The 19,599-nt window shown below is 53.8% G+C and overlaps 1 protein-coding gene across 1 annotated transcript in view; it reads right to left on the bottom strand.

The window, feature by feature from the left end:
* The window catches only part of kndc1 (kinase non-catalytic C-lobe domain containing 1), a 268,776-nt gene that overhangs the window by 201,980 nt on the left and 47,197 nt on the right, over nt 1-19,599 (bottom strand). The window contains exon 2 of the mRNA XM_072479132.1: nt 15,013-15,211. Coding sequence (XP_072335233.1) covers nt 15,013-15,211 — 199 coding nt within the window. The remainder of the gene's footprint in view (nt 1-15,012; nt 15,212-19,599) is intronic.

The raw sequence follows: 19,599 nt of genomic DNA on the forward strand, positions 1-19,599 counted from the left end.
TGCCTTTTACCCCTGCCACCCCCCCCCCCCCCCCCCCAGGAGAAGCGCGCACACAACAATAGGGAGCATGTGAGGACTGGAGGAGGGCCCGCTGATGAGAGGCCACTGACCGTACACGAGGAAAGGGCCCTGGAACTGGCTGGCGGACCTGACGACCGGGAGGTTGCTGATGCAGAGGTCGGGGCCCCACGAGCAAGTGAGCCACCAACAGCCCGTCCCCATATCCCCCCTCCCCTACATCCCCCTCTCCCGTATCACCTGATCACTGCCTGATGTCTAACCATGCATGCTTCATTGTGTATCGCAGGACCAAACGTCCAGGCACCCATCCCCGCAGATGCAGACCGCCCGCAGGATGCCCCTCCGAGACCACGGGAGACGGAGAGACCCGAACCCTCCAGCATGCGACGCCCGCAGGATGCCCCTCGGAGACCACGGGAGACGGAGAGACCCGAACCCTCCAGCATGCGACGCCCGCAGGATGCCCCTCCGAGACCACGGGAGACGGAGAGACCCGAACCCTCCAGCATGCGACGCCCGCAGGATGCCCCTCGGAGACCACGGGAGACGGAGAGACCCGAACCCTCCAGCATGCGACGCCCGCAGGATGCCCCTCGGAGACCACGGGAGACGGAGAGACCCGGAGCAACAGGGAGACGACACCCCCGTCACGTGCGGGAGCGACCACCCAGCGATGAGGGGGGCAGCCACAGGCCCCCGTCACATCCGAGCCAGGACACCACTACCCAGGACACCACTATCCAGGACACCCCTACCCGGGAAGACGAAATACCGGACAGTGACTCAGAGTGGATGGGTGGAGACGAACCCCCACCCCAAAGTGCCATGGACTCAGAGTGGGACGAAGAGCACGACACAACGCCACTGCTGTCACCAACACCCTCCACCATCGCAGAAACACTCACCACGGTTGGGCACTTTAGTGATGAGGCGTCTGGTACACTCACTGGTGCGCACAACACAGCCGTCCCGGTACAGCAGGTGGAGGTAGGAGCAGCAGAGGGACCGGGCGGTCGGAGGGCAGCCCAGGCCAAGCGAACATCTGCCGCCCAGATGGATCCCGGGTTCCTGCAGTTACCACACCCACACATAGATCCGATGCAACCACCGACACGGAGACGAGCGAATAGGGTGACGGGTGGCTTGCGGCGGCTGCGGTCGCAGGTGGAGGAGTCCACCCGCGTCCAGGAGCTGGGAGTGGTCCCGGTCATGCGTGCCACCCAGGCTGACACCGCACGGGTGGCGTCCGCGGTGGAGGCAATGGGTGCGACGGTGTCAGACATGGGGAACGGTTTGCGAGGCCTGGGGCCTTCCGTGCAGGCGGCGTCTGTGGCCCAGGAAATGGCTGCCCTCTCACAGGAGGCAATGAGCCAGTGCCAGCGCCAGATGGCAGAGGCGCTCAACGCCATAGCCCAGTCTCAGCAGGCCATGGCCCAGTCTCAGCAGGCCATAGCCCAGTCTCTGCAGGCCATGGCCCAGTCTCTGCAGGCCATGGCCCAGTCTCAGCAGGCCATCGCTGAGGGCATCGGCGCCAGTGGCCATGTGCGAGCTGGCGTCGCACTGTCGCAGACAGGGTTCGACAACCCCCTGGGCTCCATGGCTGCAAACCTGCAGACCCCTGTCGATACCAGCACGGGCCTCCAGGACTGGCAGCGCCAGATGTCGGGGGCGCGTCGGATGGCCAGTCCGTTCGCATCCCCCACCCATGTAGAGGCCTGGGGGCCATCGGGCACCCCGAGGGAGGAGGAGGTGGTGTGGTCCGTCCCGGCTCCCTCTGTAGGGGAGGTCCCGGTACACCGCGACACCTCGGACTCCCCCCCTTCCGTCCCAGGTGCATCGGGTGGGCAACGGGCAGGACAGGCTGGCAGCTCGCCATCCCAGTCGCCCGGGCCGCAGCCTGGCACATCTAGGCCAGGACGCCCCAGGAAACGGCCGCCAAAGGGATCCAGTGTCAGAGGGCAGGAATCACAGGAGTCCACCTCCAGTTCTGCTGTACCGTCTGGGGAACCACGTAGACGTAGTCAAAGGGCCCGTAAGGCCAAACAATTAGACACTGAGTAAGTTGGCACGGGTGCAGGGCACAGATGAGTTTTAGGGGCTAGGGCACGTGCATGAACTCCTTTGGTTATTAAAGTCAATGTTACACCTACCGAAGCTGCCTTTGTGCTCTGTCCAAAGTGTGCGGGGGTGTCATGTACGTTGAGCGCAAGTGTGTGTGTGAGGGGTGGTCTTACCTCAGCCCCAGGTGAGTCTGCCCCCTTCCCCCTGGGCCGCCATCAACATCCCCCGGGCAGAGGACGGGACCGTGCGCTGCAGTGTCACAGCCGCATGCAGGGATGGTCCGGGTGGATGGTGGTACTGTGGCCATGGGTCAGACATAGTCCAACGATGTAGAGCCAGGAGCTCATCGGAGGCGGGCTGTCATCATTCTCCATGGCCTGCGATAGACACGCGTCCACCCGCAACTGGGTGAGCCCGGCCCGTTGTGCCGCCGGTGGATCGGCAATTGGGAGTGGGGGGGTGGTGTGCATGCGGGTGGGGTGTGTGGGGTTGGGGAGGGGGGTGATGGTGCTGGGTGGATGGATGGGTGGGGGGTGTGGGTGGTCGGCTGTTGTCATGGTGTGCGGTCTGTGGCCATACTACCCGATTCCCACGCCCATCTAGTCAGTGAAGCGGGCGTCTATCAGTCTGTCCCGTGCCCGCTGGGCCAGCCGGTAACGGTGGACAGCCACCCGTCTGTGTCTACCCCGTCTGCCCTGACCATTGCCCCCATCCCCCTCATCTGGGGAGGACTGGGCCTCTTCCTGCTGCTCCTCCACTCCGCCCTCCTCTGCCTGCGGCACATCGCCCCTCTGCTGGGCTATGTTGTGCAGGACGCAGCACACCACAATGATGCGGCCGACCCTATCTGACCGATACTGGAGGGCGCCCCCAGAGAGGTCCAGGCACCTGAAACGCATCTTCAGCACGCCAAAGCACCTCTCGATCACTCCCCTTGTCGCTACATGGGCATCATTGTAGCGGTTCTCCGCCTCATTGCGTGGCCTCCGTATAGGCGTCATCAGCCACGATCGCAATGGGTAGCCCCTGTCGCCCAGCAACCAGCCCCTCAGCCGGGGATGGCGTCCCTCGTACATGCCGGGGATGGATGACCGCGACAACACGAATGAGTCGTGTACACTGCCTGGGTAACGGGCGCAGACGTGCAGGATCATCATGCGGTGGTCGCAGACCACCTGTACGTTCATCGAATAGGTCCCCTTCCTATTAGTGAACACGGCCCTGTTATCTGCAGGTGGCCGCACGGCGACGTGCATCCCATCGATCGCGCCCTGGACCATGGGGAACCCGGCAATGGCAGAGAAGCCCACGGCCCGGGCATCTTGGCTGGCCCGGTCCACGGGGAAGCGGATGTAGCGGTGCGCCATGGCATAAAGGGCATCTGTCACTGCCCGGATGCACCGATGCACCGATGTCTGCGATATGCCAGACAGGTCCCCACTCGGTGCCTGGAATGACCCCGTTGCATAAAAGTTCAGGGCCACCGTAACCTTGACGGACACGGGGAGAGGGTGTCCCCCGCCAGTGCCACGCGGTGACAGGTGTGCCAGCAGGTGGCAGATGTGTGCCACGGTTTCCCGGCTCATCCGGAGTCTCCTCCTGCATTCCCGGTCCGTGAGGTCCTGGTATGACTGCCGGGGCCGGTACACACGGGGCGCCCTCGGGTGCCTCCGTTGCCGTGGGGCCGCGACGTCCTCCTCCCCCTCCTCGTCCTGTCGGTCAGGTGTCCCTCCAGCCTGGGCGGCTGCCGCCTGCCCCTCTGCGGCAGCCTGCGCCGCCTCTCTGGCACGCTCCTCCTCCTCCTCCTCCTCCTCCTCCTCCTCATCCAGGGCAACATAGACATGAGCGGCTGCCACCACGGCGGCCAACATCGCTGGATGATCTGAAAACATGACGACCTGGTGGGGGGGAGGGGAACGACGACATGTCATCATTGCCCATATCCCCTCCTCCCCCCAGCCAGGTGGCATGGACCGCATGGGTCCAACTGTTGGAGGCTGGCACCTGGCCAGGTGGACCAACTCATTTGCCCTCCCATCACCCACCCCGGCACGGACCCCCTCCCCAACCCCCAACCTCCACCCCGGCACGGACCCCCTCCCCAACCTCCACCCCGGCACGGACCCCCTCCCCAACCCCCAACCTCCACCCCGGCACGGACCCCCTCCACAACCCCCAACCTCCACCCCGGCACGGACCCCCTCCCCAACCCCCAACCTCCACCCCGGCACGGACCCCCTCCACAACCCCCAACCTCCACCCCGGCACGGACCCCCTCCCCAACCTCCACCCCGGCACGGACCCCCTCCCCAACCCCCAACCTCCACCCCGGCACGGACCCCCTCCACAACCCCCAACCTCCACCCCGGCACGGACCCCCTCCCCAACCCCCAACCTCCACCCCGGCACGGACCCCCTCCACAACCCCCAACCTCCACCCCGGCACGGACCCCCTCCCCAACCCCCAACCTCCACCCCGGCACGGACCCCCTCCCCAACCTCCACCCCGGCACGGACCCCCTCCCCAACCCCCAACCTCCACCCCGGCACGGACCCCCTCCCCAACCCCCAACCTCCACCCCGGCACGGAACCCCTCCCCAACCCCCAACCTCCACCCCAGCACGGACCCCCTCCCCAACCCCCAACCTCCACCCCGGCACGGACCCCCTCCCCAACCTCCACCCCGGCACGGACCCCCTCCCCAACCTCCACCCCGGCACGGACCCCCTCCACAACCCCCAACCTCCACCCCGGCACGGACCCCCTCCCGGCACTCCCCCGGAGCCCAGCCTACTCTAACCACCCCCCCCCCCCCCGCCGCACACACACACAAGCCGAGACACACCTCTCCTCAGGCAATCAGTCTGCGGCCACGCATTTCCTGCCCAGAGCCAACCCCCCAGGCCGTCACTCACCTCCTCGCTGGTCGGCGTGAGCCTGGAGCACCGGGTCACGCCGATGAAAAGGAGGTTTGATTGACGTCGACGTGAACGGTCATCACGTCGACGGGACTTCGGCCCATCCGGTAGGGAGAATATCGGCAGGCCGAAAATCGGCTGCCTTGCGCAGGCCCGTGACATTCTCCGCGGCAGCGGCGCCATTAACGCCCCGCCGACTTTTCTCCCTTCGGAGACTTCGGCGGGGGCGGGGGCGGGATTCACGGCGGCCAACGGCCATTCTCCGACCCGCTGGGGGGTCGGAGAATGACGCCCGAGATTAGAGCTCCAGATTGAATGCAAAAATATTTAAATGAGTCATTTACCATTTTCTTTTCTGCTTTACACCTCCATTTGGAATGAAAACAGGGGAAGGTCCATTGGCACAGGAGCATATAAATAGACTTCAGATTTTTATTTGCAATGCTTTTATGTTGCACATATTTACTTTACCCTGTGTCTGAAATAATTTATATATTCAGTTTTTAAAGAAAGGTAATGGGTTAGATTTTAGCTTTGTGATACACTGGGAGCAGGGGCTTGTAAGTCGCATGCAAGAAACCTGAAGGTTATTGCAGCCCACCTGTCAGTGTATTTTTTTTAACCCTGCCACGACATTGCCATATCATTTCTGGGTTTCCCAATCTATTAACATGAGCAGGTGTCATGGAGAATTTTAACTCCAGTATTTAAAAGGACATAACATTTGAGTGGTGCTTAAATTTAGCAGTACACAGACTGAGCTAACACAATGGTGACCAGACTTTCAAAGGCTGTGCCTCATTTTAGTGCTGCTATAAAGGCCCCGCTTGGAGATACTGGGCGGGATTCTCCAATCCTGGGGCTAAGTGTTGACGCCGGCGTAAACGCCAGAACGTTTTACGACGGCGTCATCCGGTCCCTAGGATCAGTGTTCCTGCGCCGCACAGCACTGCGCCTCACTCTGCTCCAAATGCCGATACGGACATCAGCACGGCTGGCGCGAGTTCGCGCATGCACGCCACGGCCGGCACGAGTTCACGGCCAGCGCGAGTTCGCGCATGCACGCCACGGCCGGCACAAGTTCACGGCCAGCGCGAGTTCGCGCATGCACGCCACGGCCGGCACGAGTTCGCGCATGCGCATGGGTTGCCTTCTCAGCGCCAGCCCCAACGCAACATGGCGGAGACCTACAGTGGGCCGGCACGCAGGAACATAGGCCCACACCAGGATAAGCCCGCCCGCCGATCGGTAGGCCCCGATTGCGGGCCAGGCCACCGTGGAGGCCCCCCCGGAGTCGGATCCCCGCTCGCCCCACCAGGCTGCCCCCGCAGCATGAACGCTGAGGTCCCGACGGGTAGGACCACACGAGAACGACGCCGGCAGGACTCAGCCGAACACGGCGGGCACTTGGCCCATTGCGCGGGGAGAATCGGCGGGTGTGCCGCGTTGAGCGCCTCCCGACCGGCGCTGCGCCGGTGCCATTGGCGCTGATTCTCCGGCCGCCGGAGAATCGGCGGACCGGCGTCACGTGCGGGGTCGGAGAATCCCACCCACTATTTTTACTGATGGGAGGAAGGAGACTGCCTGTGAAACAAAGAAACCTTTCTATGGTATGTGCACGAGGTCAGCAGCAGGACTGTGGTGTCACGATTGTGGATTCAATGCCACAAGTGATTTAATGGACTTAGCAAGGCAGAAAAGCTGAGCACAGTGGCAAATCCTGATTTGCTCATCACTCCAATCCCCTCATTTGCCTTCTCAAGCCTAGTTAGGTACATCACCCCTCACATAAATGTAACTTACAGGTGTGCTCTCTGTCTATGTACTTTTCATATTGCCATCTGTTCATCCACCACTAACACTCACTCTCATCCTAATGCAATGTCTTGCCTCTCCCTCATATTCACCCCCAACAAAAGTTCACCACCCATTTAACACATGCCATTACGCTCATTCATTGGTCTCTTCTTTCTCTCCTTACAGACGACGAATACAAGGGGGAGGCAGAGAACTGGGGGAGTCTCAGTGTGACTGGCTGCCGGAGGTGGGGACTTCCCAGTTGCCTAGTACAGAATTAAATTGTAGTCACATGACATACAACATTCATTTGCGTTAAGTTGATGTCGACAGTGAGTGAAATACGGGGCGTCATTCTCCGACCCCCCCCGCCGGGTCGGAGAATGGCCGTTGGCCGCCGTGAATCCCGCCCCCGCCCCTGCCGAAGTCTCCGGTACCGGAGATTGGGCGGGGGCGGGAATCGGGCCACGCCGGTTGGCGGGACGCCCCGTTCAATTCTCCGGCCCGGATGGGCCAAAGTCCCGCCCAGAAATTGCCTGTCCTGCCGACGTAAATCAAACCTGGTATTTACCGGCGGGACCAGGCGGCGTGGGCGGGCTCCGGGGTCCTGGGGGGGGGCGCGGGGCGATCTGGCCCCGGGGGGTGCCCCCACGGTGGCCTGGCCTGCGATCGGGGCCCACCGATCCGCGGGCGGGCCGGTGCCGCGGGGGCACTCTTTCCCTTCCGCCTTCGCCACGGCCTCCACCGTGGAAGAGGCGGAAGAGACTCTCCCCACTGCTCATGCGCGGGAAACTTTCAGCGGCCGCTGACGCTCCTGCGCATGCGCCGGGAAACTGTCAGCGGCCGCTGACGCTCCCGCGCATGCGCTGCATTTCCGCGCCAGCTGGCAGGGCAACAAACGCCATTTCCGCCAGCTGGCGGGGCGGAAGTCCCTCCGGCGTCGGCCTAGCCCCTCAATGTTGGGGCTAGGCCGCCAAAGATGCGGAGCATTCCGCACCTTTGGGCCGGCGTGATGCCCGTCTGATTGGCGACGTCTTTGGCGCCAGTCGGCGGACATCGCGCCGTTGGGGGCGAATTTCGCCCATGATCATAGATTATCATAGAATTTACAGTGCAGAAGGAGACCATTCAGCCCATTGAGTCTGCACCGGCTCTTGGAAAGAGCACCCTACACAAGGTCCACACCTCCACCCTATCCCCATAACCCAGTAACCCCACCCAACACTAAGGGCAATTTTGGACACTAAGGGCAATTTATCATGACCAATCCACCTAACCTGCACATCTTTGGACTGTGGGAGGAAACCGGAGCACCCGGAGGAAACCCACGCACACACGGGAAGGATGTGCAGACTCCGCACAGACAGTGACCCAAGCCGGAATCGAACCTGGAACCCTGGAGCTGTGAAGCAATTGTGCTATCCACAATGCTACCGTGCTGCCCATGTGCATAATGTTCACTTAAAACATTCTTATCTTGGCAATTCCAATTTATGTCTTTAATCTCCCACGGGACCTCCCACAGGGTCTAGAAACATAAGAATTAGGAGCAGAAGTGGGCAATTCAGCCCTTTGAGCCTGCTCTGCCATTCAATCAGATCATAGCTGCTCTCTTTTCATTTCATTTCATTTCATTCTTCCTGGTCTCAAATCCACCTCCCTACCTGTTCGCCATATCCCTTTAACCCATTTCTTTAAATCTCCCTTTTGAAACCATTTAATGATTCACATTCCACTGCACTATGGAACAGTGAGTACCACAAACTCACCACCCTCTGCGGGAAGTAGTGCCCTCTGATCTCAGTTTTAAATCTACCGCCTCTCAATGTATATCTGTGACCACTTGTTCTAGATTGCACCACTAGGGGAACATTTGGTCTAAATTTAATTTGTCAAGCCCTTTTAGTATTTTATATACCTCGATCAGATCCCCTCTCATCCTTCTAAACTCCAGCGAGTATAAGCCCAAACTGTTTACATCAACCCCTTCATCCTCAGAATCAATCTGGTGAATCTCTTCTGAACTGCCTCCAATGCCACCACATCCTTCCTCAAATAAGGGGACCAAAACTGGACACAATGCTCCAGATGTGGTCTCACCAACACCCGATATAATTGCAACAATACTTCTCTACTTTTATACTCCAGTCCTTTGGCAATAAACACTAACATTCCATATGCCTCTCTTATTACATTTTGTATCTGCATATAGACTTTCTGCGATTAATGAACAAAGGCACCTAGATTCCTCTGCCCAGATGCATTTTGAATCTGCTTTCCATTTAGATATTAATTTGCCTGCTGATTCTTTCGGCCAAAATGGATAATAACCTCACACTTATCCACATTAAACTCCATCTGCCAAATTTTGGTGCAATCTCGTAGTCTATTTATGTTCGTCTGTAAAATCTGTATCTCCTCTTCAACCCCCTCACAGGCTTCAATACCAAAAGCATATCAGCCAAGAGCACCTCAATAACCAGAGCATGGATCTATGCAGTCTGCATATTGAAGAGATAGGAAGACAAAGAGTTCAAGATTTGTAGTTGCACAGGGATATGTTATATGATGTTAAATTATTATGTTTCAGTTTTATTTTTGAACCATTTTCTGCCTGGAAAGCAACCTTTCCAATTGTGATGAATGGGAAGACATAAATTGGTGCTGGGCAATGTGGGGCTTTGAAAGGAATGCTTGGTTATTTGCATGACTGTTTTGTGTTAGTGTTATGGTGGCGGGGAAGGGGGGGAGAAGATGCATAAGCGTAGCATCTACAGCTTGCCAATGGTTTGTTTAAATATATATTTGGTCATCATTTGACTTTTGTTGTATTGGTCCTTGGCTTCAGTAGTTGGCTTCCTCATGGGTGTCATTAGCCATGTTTTAGTTGGATATCCTTTGTTACTGAACAGACGGCCAGTAAGTATGCTTTGGGTTGCAGAGAGATGAGGGAGGGTGGAATGCCGCAGGATAGAAGTAATTGTCTGGAAATCTTCCACACACCTGAACAAACATCTTTTTAACATTACATACCAGCTGCACATTGATGAAGTGGAAGCCCGTAACTGTTGAACACTCCTGCGCGATGTATGGTACCTAAATTACCACATGTTAATGATGCCCTGCACCAGAGAGAAGACAACTAGAGTTGCAAAGCTGAATGTCAACTTATTCAGACTGGTATCAGAGCAAGAAAAGTGTACATCACTGTCAGGTCTGGCAAACAAGCCAACAGTCACCTGTCTCTTTCATTTGTGGATCACTGACTGTGTGAGATCCTGCAAATGTCTCCAGCATAATCCTGTAAGGATCCAGAGGCAAATAAGTTGAAATTAGTGGTGACTTTAACAGCTCTGGTAAAAAAAGCACGGTCACCACATCCACTTGGCAGTAGGTCTTGTTCCAGTATTCTCCAAAAACCTGCCACACCTAATTAAGTCCCAAACTTCCTGAGATCTTGGTGCGCTGACAGGCCGAAAATGCTTGTCCTCTAACTTGTAGGGTGTGTTGGAATGGCCTTCTGTGAGCTGCACCTCTCTGCTGACCGTCACTCTCCTTCGGAGCAGCAGGCAGTGGGTTACTCCAGCTCCTTCTGCAGGTCACCTTGCTACTCATCCGAAGTGTAAAATACCACAGCATAAGCGACACACATGCTGCTCTGATAGGTCAGAGCTCCAAAGTGCAGATTACATTCTATAATCCCGAGGCCAAGTGTTGACGCCGTCGGAAACGCCTTCCCGTTTCTCGACGGCGTCAACACGGCCTCAGGATCAGCACAGCACTGGAGCAGTTCACGCCACTCCAGCTGCTGATCCCGGCATCTAATGGGCGCCGCGGGATCCGTGCATGTGCAGTGGCTTCCTTCAACGCTCCGGTCTCGACGCAATATGGCGCAGGTCTACAGGGGCTGGCGCAGAAGAAAGGAGGCCACCAGCCAGAGAGGCCAGCCCGATGATCGGTGGGCTCTGATCGCGGGCCAGGCCACATTGGAAGCCCCCCCCTCCCCCGCCCCCCTCAGGGGTCGGACCCCCCCTCCCTCCCACAGGCCGCCCCCCGACCCTTCCACGCTGAGTTCCCGCCGGCTGAGAGCAGGTGTGGACGGCGTCGGCGGGACTCGGCTTTTTTAAGACGGCCCCTCAGCCCATCCTGGGCCGAGAATCGGCAGGCCGGTCGCGTAGAGCGGCCCCCGACCGGCGCCGCGACAACCACGCCAGCGCCAGTGGCGCCGATTCTCCGCTCTGCGTCGTGCAGCATGGCGTGATTCGCGCCGGTCGCAGGGATTCTCCGGCCCAGCCCCGGGCTGAGAGAATCCAGCCCGAGATGTCTCCAAAGTGTAAAAGGCACCTTTAAAGTTGTCAAAGTAACCTCCCCTCATTGACAAAGGATCATCTGGACTCATAACATTAGCTCTTTTCTCTCCCTACAGCTGCTGCCAGACCTGCTGAGATTTTCCAGCATTTTCTCTTTGGTTTCAACCTCCCCTCATATCCACCATCAACAAAGCTTATAAACAGGCAAGAGAGTAGCCATGACAGAACAATAATTTTTGGTATATTTCCCTGTCATGTCTTCAGCTTCCACAATTACCACTGTCTTCTTGCCTTGCTTTCACTGATGAGTTCAAGGAAGACTGGGAAATCCACAGTTAAATAGCAAAAGCCATGTTACTAATGCTGTAATTGAGTGATTAACATTGAAATTCACAGCCTGTCTCTCCAGAGGAGGTTGCTTGCATGCAGCCTAATGCAGTATGGTTAATGTAGAAGCCAGCTGGAGGCGGCTTCCCAATGCACTCATATTTTCATATGACATAAATCCCCACCTGCACCCAAGCCCGCAGGAATAATTACGTTAAAATCATCCCACTGTTTCTAAAGAACTTTAATCACAATATTTAAGTTTGAGGTAATACAGGAGGAAAGTAGTAAAAAAAAGACATTAGCAGGACGTGGGTTTCACTGGCTAGGCCAGCATTTATTCTCTATCCTGTTAAATATAATAATTTCAATGTTTAACTGAGCACATTAAAATGTAACCACACTTTAGATTTTTCCCTTTACTGACCCATCTTCAATAACAACCCAATGAAGATGGAAGGTTTGCCCTATCCAATAACCAATGTTCTAAGTCAGAGCCCCGATCCCTCTGGCATTAGTGCACCCACTGCACTTTGTAAACAAATGGATGCAGTTCACAGATTTAGATTCACTTCATCAACAACCAACCAAAATGAATGGGGCGAGGGGCAGCACGGTGGCACAGCGGGTTAGCCCTGCAGCCTCACAGCGCCGAGGTCCCAGGTTCGATCCAGGCTCTGGGTCACTGTCCGTGTGGAGTTTGCACATTCTCCCCGTGTTGCGTGGGTTTCGCTCCCACAACCCAAGACGTGCAGGGTAGGTGGATTGGACATGCTAAATTGTCCCTTAATTGGAAAAAACTAATTGGGTACTCTAAATTTATATTTTAAAAAAATGAATGGGGCGGATTCTCCGCTGCTCGCTGCCAGTAGCAGGGTTCCCGATGTGACGGAGAATCGGGCACCATGAAAACGGAATTGGTGCCCTTTCCGATGCACCAGCCCCTCACTAGCGATTGTGGTTCACATCCCATTCCAGCGGGGTGTGAACATTTTGCGGGTCGGCACCATATTCTCGGGGCCCTCGTGATTCTCTGGTCCTCTGGGTCGGGAATCCCGTGGGCGGGATTTACTATAGGAATCTCCCAGCGTAACCTTGTGGTGGACCTTGTAGTGGGTCAATGGGGTAACTCCTTAAGGAAGTTGCAGCCAAAGTCCATCCAAGGGCCACCTTCCCCCCTACAATGTCAGACCTGTCCACCCCGCCCCTCCCAAAACACCTGATATAAAGCGACTGCCCCCAGACTATCTAAATAAAGGACGCAATCTATCGCCCTTGATGCGCCAGACTTGGGACACGACGAGGCCAATAGACCGGCCACGTATGCCTCGTGAGTTCTAACAAGCGAGATCTAACAACACCTGGGTGAGACATAGCGTTCTGGATCCTGCCCATTGAGGTCGGGATCCAGATTTACATATTCAAGTGAGTAGTAAGACTCACTTAAATATGTCTGTGTCAGATCTACCCAGTGCCCGGGATTGAACGGCCTCTCCTTGGAGACCCCGAGCGGACACCGTTTAGCACTGATTTCCACAAACGTGGATCAGGCACTTGAGCAGGGGTCTCCCAGGCGATCCAGGGCCCCTGCACGATTGGGGTCTGGGCAGGGTGGTACACTGGCCCCCCAGATGCCACATGAGCACCATGGCACTGCCAGAATGGCATCTTGATGTGCCACCCAGGCACCCTGCCAGTGCCACCCAGGTGCCACCCTGGAAATGCCATGGTGCCCAGGTGGCACTGTCAGGCTGGCAGGTGCACTGCTAGGGTGCCAAGCTGGCAGTGTCATAGTTCCAGGTGGCATCATGCGCGTGCCAAGGATCAGACTCGGGGGTGCCCTGCCCTTACGAGGTAGGGTGCGGGGGACTCAATGACCCTTATTTGGTGAGTGGCGACTTTGGAGGGGCAGCTCCAGAGGCCGTGAAAGGGGATCTAGAGATCAATCTCTTCCTGAACTGGTGAGCAGAGCTCATCGGTGCAGAAAATGAGACTAAGTGCTGCCTCAGTGGGGTATTCCTCGCCAAGTCCTGTTTAATAGCGGGGTCGTTCTCAGCGATGCCAACACCAGGTATAATGCCCGGCTAAATGCGCCCGATACAGGACTCTGTTCCATTTCTGTTAAATCATGCCAAAGAGACCCTCCCCAGACCCACCAGAAAAGCGACCCTAGTCAGGAATCACCCAGTAAAGAGAAACCCGGCAGGAAGTTCCCCGGAAAAGAGACTTTTCTCAGGAAGCTCCCCCCCACTTCCCCCCCCCCCCCCCCCCCACCCCGGAAAAGAGAAACCCATCAGGTCTCTTTTCTGGGGGGCATCCCAACAGGGGTCTCTTTTCTAGGGGGCTTCCTGACAGGTTTCTCTTTTCTGGCGGGTCTGTGGGTAGTCTCATTATTTACGGGGTCTCTGTGGTGTCCCTTTATGTAAGGGGTCTCGGGGGGTGGGGTGCAGGTCGAGTACTTGGGGGAAGGGGGGAACCCAGAAAATCCAGGGGTGGGGGTCTGAATTGCGATCTGGGGGGAGGGTTTGTGGTGATTTGCGAAGCGAGAGGGGGAGTGGTGTTTGCCAGCCACGGGACCTCGCTATCGGACCGCCTGCAGAAAATGGCAATAGCGGGATTCCGTTGGAAATTCCTCGCAATCCTCGGCATGCAAATTTATGCATGGCGAAGGATAGTGAATTGCTTCCTGATCTGCGCTCCCAACGGGAACGTAAATTGATTGCAATTTCCCTCCGGCGGGAGAACATCTGTCTCCCAAACGGAGTATCTCGCCCAATGTCTCATTGAAAGAAAACAAACCATATATTCTCTACTAAAGATTGATGTAGTAGATAGAAAGGAAATACAATTAAGCCATTAAAATCACATTCTTGCTTCTGGTTACCATTTTTGACATTGATTTTATTGTATTACTACTGCTAATTCTTCTCACTGCCAATCCTTTAAGGAACGGTTCAGGTCCGAAGTGCAAAGAAAAACATATTTATGTCTGGGTTTTTTCTTAGTTAGAAAATGAAAATAATAGTAGAGTTTGAAGAAAGGAAACATTGGTATTACAGATGCAATATCTCAAAACAGGCAACCTTGGGACTGAGTCTGAGCCTAATTTTGGATCTTGCCAGTTCGGGTCGGATTGGATCGGGCATGTGGAGTGTTGAGGGTATGTTTTTTCAAGTGAGGATTTCAACGAGCGGCTTTGGAAGAAGGAGAGACAATGCTGCAAGATAAGCCAGGAATTTTGGAGCTACTTCAGTTCAGTCAGTGATGCTTTGTCAGAAGCTTGGCAGAAGCTCTGTGCATGCAAATAGGGTTTCTTTAGTGAAGGGTTGGTGGCAGTGGAGTAGGAGCAGCTCCAAAGGGACTTCCATGTCATACACTGAGACCAAAGATGTGGGTGAGGAGAGACAAACAAGTGATGGCAGCTTAAAAAAATGTCTGCATTTCAGACACCGCCAGTTTTCAGATAGCCGGATTTGAGACACTGTAACCGCAGAAGTTATACATTGCATCATGCGACATTCACTAAAGCCCATGTTATTTGTGCAGGAAAAGTTTTTGAAGAGCACACAGTACTTACCACTCAGCTGCTCCATGAAGCAAACATTGCCATTAGCATTGAAAGCCAATGTATCTGGGGTGATACAGAGAGTATGAAAGAGTGGAGTGTGGGAGATGCTCTTCATTGAATGGCAACATTCTAGGCAGGCTGCCCAGATATCCTGTTCAGTGAGGCAGCTATCTCGTAAAGACAGAATGTCAGCAAGGGACACATTCTCCTGCCAAATAAATACATAAATTAATTAAGAAACTAACAGTAGCAGCAAGTGAAAAGTTTTTTTTACATATTTCATTTGTGTACAGGCACAGCCTATCAATATTACTGCTTTTCATAGCTTCTCTGTATAGCATTAAAAACGGGGATACATTTAACAGAGTAAATGTAGATTAGTTTAAAAGAAACCTTGATTGTATTTTGAGTCATCATTATTGATCCGTTAGGTACAAAACAGGTTAATTCCAAACAACAATTATTTCAAAACCAGTGGCCCAGATCTTGCCTTGGCAGAGAACAAGCAGCATTTGTCATTTAGCTCGAATACAGTTGCCCAAAACCTTTCATCTGTTTTGTCTGTGGAGAGTTCAGCATTTGTTTGAATTCGGCACCCTCTACAGGGGATTCAGGGTGACTGAATAGGGCAGGCATTCGTAAGTTACTCTGAAGAATGGCCACAAACAAACCAGCAGGAAGAAAAATACAGGAAATATGATTTATATTTAAAACACTATTCAGGGAGCAAAACAAAGATTGAAATACACACATGGGTTTAAGGGAAAGTCATGAAAGAGAGAATTACAAAACCTATCTTTTTAAATGTCTGATTTACTAATTTTTTTCTGAGGGAATGGGACTTCATACTTGTGAAAATCTTTTCAGGGAACAGAGAAGCTGTTTAGCAGTAATTGTAAGTTACAATGCCACTAAAACCTCAGTTACTCCAGACTGAACAAGATTTAAGTTTTCCATGGTCTTTTGTATGATTATAATGGTTAATTAGCCCAAGTTAAATTCTCTGAAATTCTATTAATTTAAAAATATATATATTTATTAAGGCATATATATATAACCAAAACGAGAACAAACAGGAAATCTCATAACAAATAAATAATACCCCACTTCCACACCCTCCCTGCCATTCTCGTGGCTGTCACGAGGGGAAGCACGGCTTCATCAAGGGGAGGTCATGTCTGACAAATCTGATAGAGTTTTGAGGAGGTAACAAGGAAGTTAGACAAAGAGAACCAGTGGATGTGATTTATTTAGATTTCCAGAAGGCCTTTGACAAGGTGGCGCATAGGAGACTGTCAAATAAGTTAACAGCCCATGGTGTTCAGGGTAAGATCCTGGCATGGATAGAGGATTGGCTGACTGGCAGAAGGCAAAGAGTGGGGAAAAAGGGATCTTTTTCAGGATGGCAGCCGGTGACTAGTGATGTACCTCAGGGGTCGGTGCTGGGGACACAATTTTTCACAATATACACTAATGATCTGGAGGAAGGAACTGAAGGCACGGTTGGTAAGTTTGCAGATGATACAAAGATCTGTAGAGGGGCAGGTAGTATTGACGAAGCAGGCAGGCTTCAATAGGACTTGGACAGGCTAGGAGAATGGGCAAAGAAGTGGCAGGTGGGAATACGATGTGGAAAAGTTTGAGGTTATGCACTTTGGAAGGAGAAATGGAGGCATAGACTATTTTCTTAATGGGAAGATGCTTAGGAAATCAGAAGCACAAAGGGACTTGGGAGTCCTTGTTCACGATTCTCTTAAGGTTAACGTGCAGGTTCAGTCGGCAGTTAGGAAGGCAAATGCAATGTTAACATTCATGTCGAGAGGGCTAGAATGCAAGACCAGGGATGTACTTCTGAGGCTATATAAGGCTCTGGTCACACCCCATTTTGAGTACTGTGAGCAGTTTTGGGCCCCTTATCTAAAGAAGGATGTGCTGGCCTTGGAAAGGGTCCAGAGGATATTCATAAGAATGATCCCTGGAATGAAGAGCCTGTCGTATGAGGAACGGTTGAGGACTCTGGGTCTGTACTCGTAGGAGTTCAGGACGATGAGGAGGGATCTTATTGAAACTTACAGGATACTCCGTGCCCTGGACAGAGTGGACGTGGAGAGAATGTTTCCACTTGTAGGAAAAACTAGAAGCAGAGGACACAATCTCAGACTAAAGGGACATCCCTTTAAAACAGAGATGAGGAGGAATTTCTTCAGCCAGAGGATGGTGAATCTGTGGAACTCTTTGCCGCAGAAGGCTGTGGAGGCCAAATTACTGAATGTCTTTGAAACAGAGATAGATTGGTTTTTGATCAATAACGGGATCAGGGGTTATGGGGAGAAGGCAGGAGAATGGGGATGAGAAAAATATCAGCCGTGATTGAATGGCGGAGCAGACTCGATGGGCCAAGTGGCCTAATTCTACTCCTTGTCTTATGGTCTTATGTATATAATTTTAAGGTGATTGGAGGAAGGTATAGGGGAGATGTTATAGGTAGGTTCTTTACACAGAGAGTGGTATGTGCATGGAATGCACTGCCAGCAGAGGTCCAGGAGTCAGAGTCATTAGGGACATTTAAGCGACTCTTGGACAGGCACATGGACAGCAGTAAATTGAAGGGGTGTAGGTGAGGTTGATCTTAGATTAGGATAAATGGTCGGCACAACATCGTGGGCCTAAGGATCTATAATGTGCTGTACTGTTCTATGTTGTATGTTCTATATGGACATGGTTCGCGGACCTTCCCATGTACTGCCCACACCTATCCTTCACCCACTCAAAGAACCTGCTCATTGTGGCCACCGTCATATGTGCGCTATGAACTACTTTGATTTGAATAAGGCTAAGTCTAGCACATGAAGAGAATGCATTCACTCTCCTCAGAGCCTCCTCCCATAACCAAGCCACCACCTCCCTGCCCAGCTCTTCCTCCCACTTCCGTTTAACTTCTCGCATCGCGCGGCTCCCTCCCAATCCATTAATTCCTTGTAAATCTCCAACACCCTATCCTCGCCAACCCCTGATTGCGACACCACCCTGTCCTGCAATCCCGGGTGCGACAGGTAGGGAAAGGACAGAACCTGCTTCCTGATAAAGTCCGTACCTGTAAGTACCGAAACCCATTCCGCTGGGCAGCTCATATTCCTCTTCCAACTCCTCTAAGCTCGAAAAGCTACCCTCCACGAATGGTCCCCAAACTGATCAAATGACCGCCCATCGGCACATCCGGAATGCTGCATCCACCACCACCCCCTCCCCCCCCGGGCAAATCTATGACTCTCACAAATCAGTGCCCAGACTGAGGCATTTCCAACCTCAGGTGCTGCCCTCATTGTCCCCACAATCTGAATGCTGCCACCACCACCGGGCTCGTGGAGTACCTGGTCGACGAGAACGGCAGAGGCGCCATCTACAGTGCCTCTAAACTAGTGTCTTTACAAGAGGCTGCCTCCATCTGCTCCCACACCGACCCCTCCTCCATTATACACTTCCTAACCATGGCTATATTAGCTGCCCGGTAATAGTTGTCAAGGTCAGCCTGCCCCCCAATGTCCCCGTTCCAGCAGCACTTTCTTCACCCATGGGAAATTCCTCGCCCACACAAACCTCGAAATCAAGGCATTAATTTTCCTAAAAAAGGCCTTTGGATTAAAAATCGGAAGGCTCTGAAAAACAAATAAAAACCTTGGAAGCACCGCCATTTTTATGGTCTGCACCCATCCCGCCAGTGACAGCGGAAGCACATCCCATCTCTTAAATTCCCCCTTCACCTGCTCTACCAACCACGGCAGATTTAATTGATGTAGTTGTTCCCATCCCCATGCCACCTGGATGCCCAAGTACCTAAAGTTCGTTCCCACCAATTTAAATGGTAGCTCGCCCAGCCTCCTCACCTGTCCCCTTGCCTGGATCGGGAAATCCTCATTCTTCCCCATGTTTAACTTATATCCGGAAAACCGGCAGAATTCCTCTAAGATGTTCATGATCCCCCCCGATGCCTCCCAGTGGGTCCGAAATGTAAAGCAACAGATCGTCTGCATATAGCGAAACCCTGTGCTCCATCCCCGCCCCACACTATCCCTTTCCATCTCCTTGACCCTCTATCTCCAAGGCAAAAAGCAACAGGGAGAATGGGCATCCCTGTCTTGTCCCATGAAGCACTCCAAAATACCTGAACTCATCCGATTCGTCCTTACACTCGCCTATATGACAACCGGACCAAATCCACAAACCACTGCCCGAACCATCCCAGTACTTCCGACAGATATTCCCATTCTACCTGATCAAAGGCCTTCTCCCTATCCATAGCAACCGCCACCTCCACCTCCTGTCCCTCCGGGGTCATCATTATCACATTAAATAAGCGCCTAACATTCGCTGACATATGCCTTCCCTTTACAAACCCCATCGTCTTCCCCCCTGGCATTTGTGTGGCACAAATGTAATTTGCCACTTGCCTCCCATCCATTGACTCTGTCTACACCTCCCACTGCCTTGGGAAAGCGGGAAGCATAATCAAAGACACCTCCCACCCAGCTTACTCACTCTTCCAACTTCTTCCATCGGACAGGAGATACAAATATCTGAGAACACGCACTAACAGAT

Source organism: Scyliorhinus torazame, chromosome 16, assembly GCF_047496885.1.
Source record: "Scyliorhinus torazame isolate Kashiwa2021f chromosome 16, sScyTor2.1, whole genome shotgun sequence".
Lineage (NCBI taxonomy): Eukaryota > Metazoa > Chordata > Chondrichthyes > Carcharhiniformes > Scyliorhinidae > Scyliorhinus > Scyliorhinus torazame.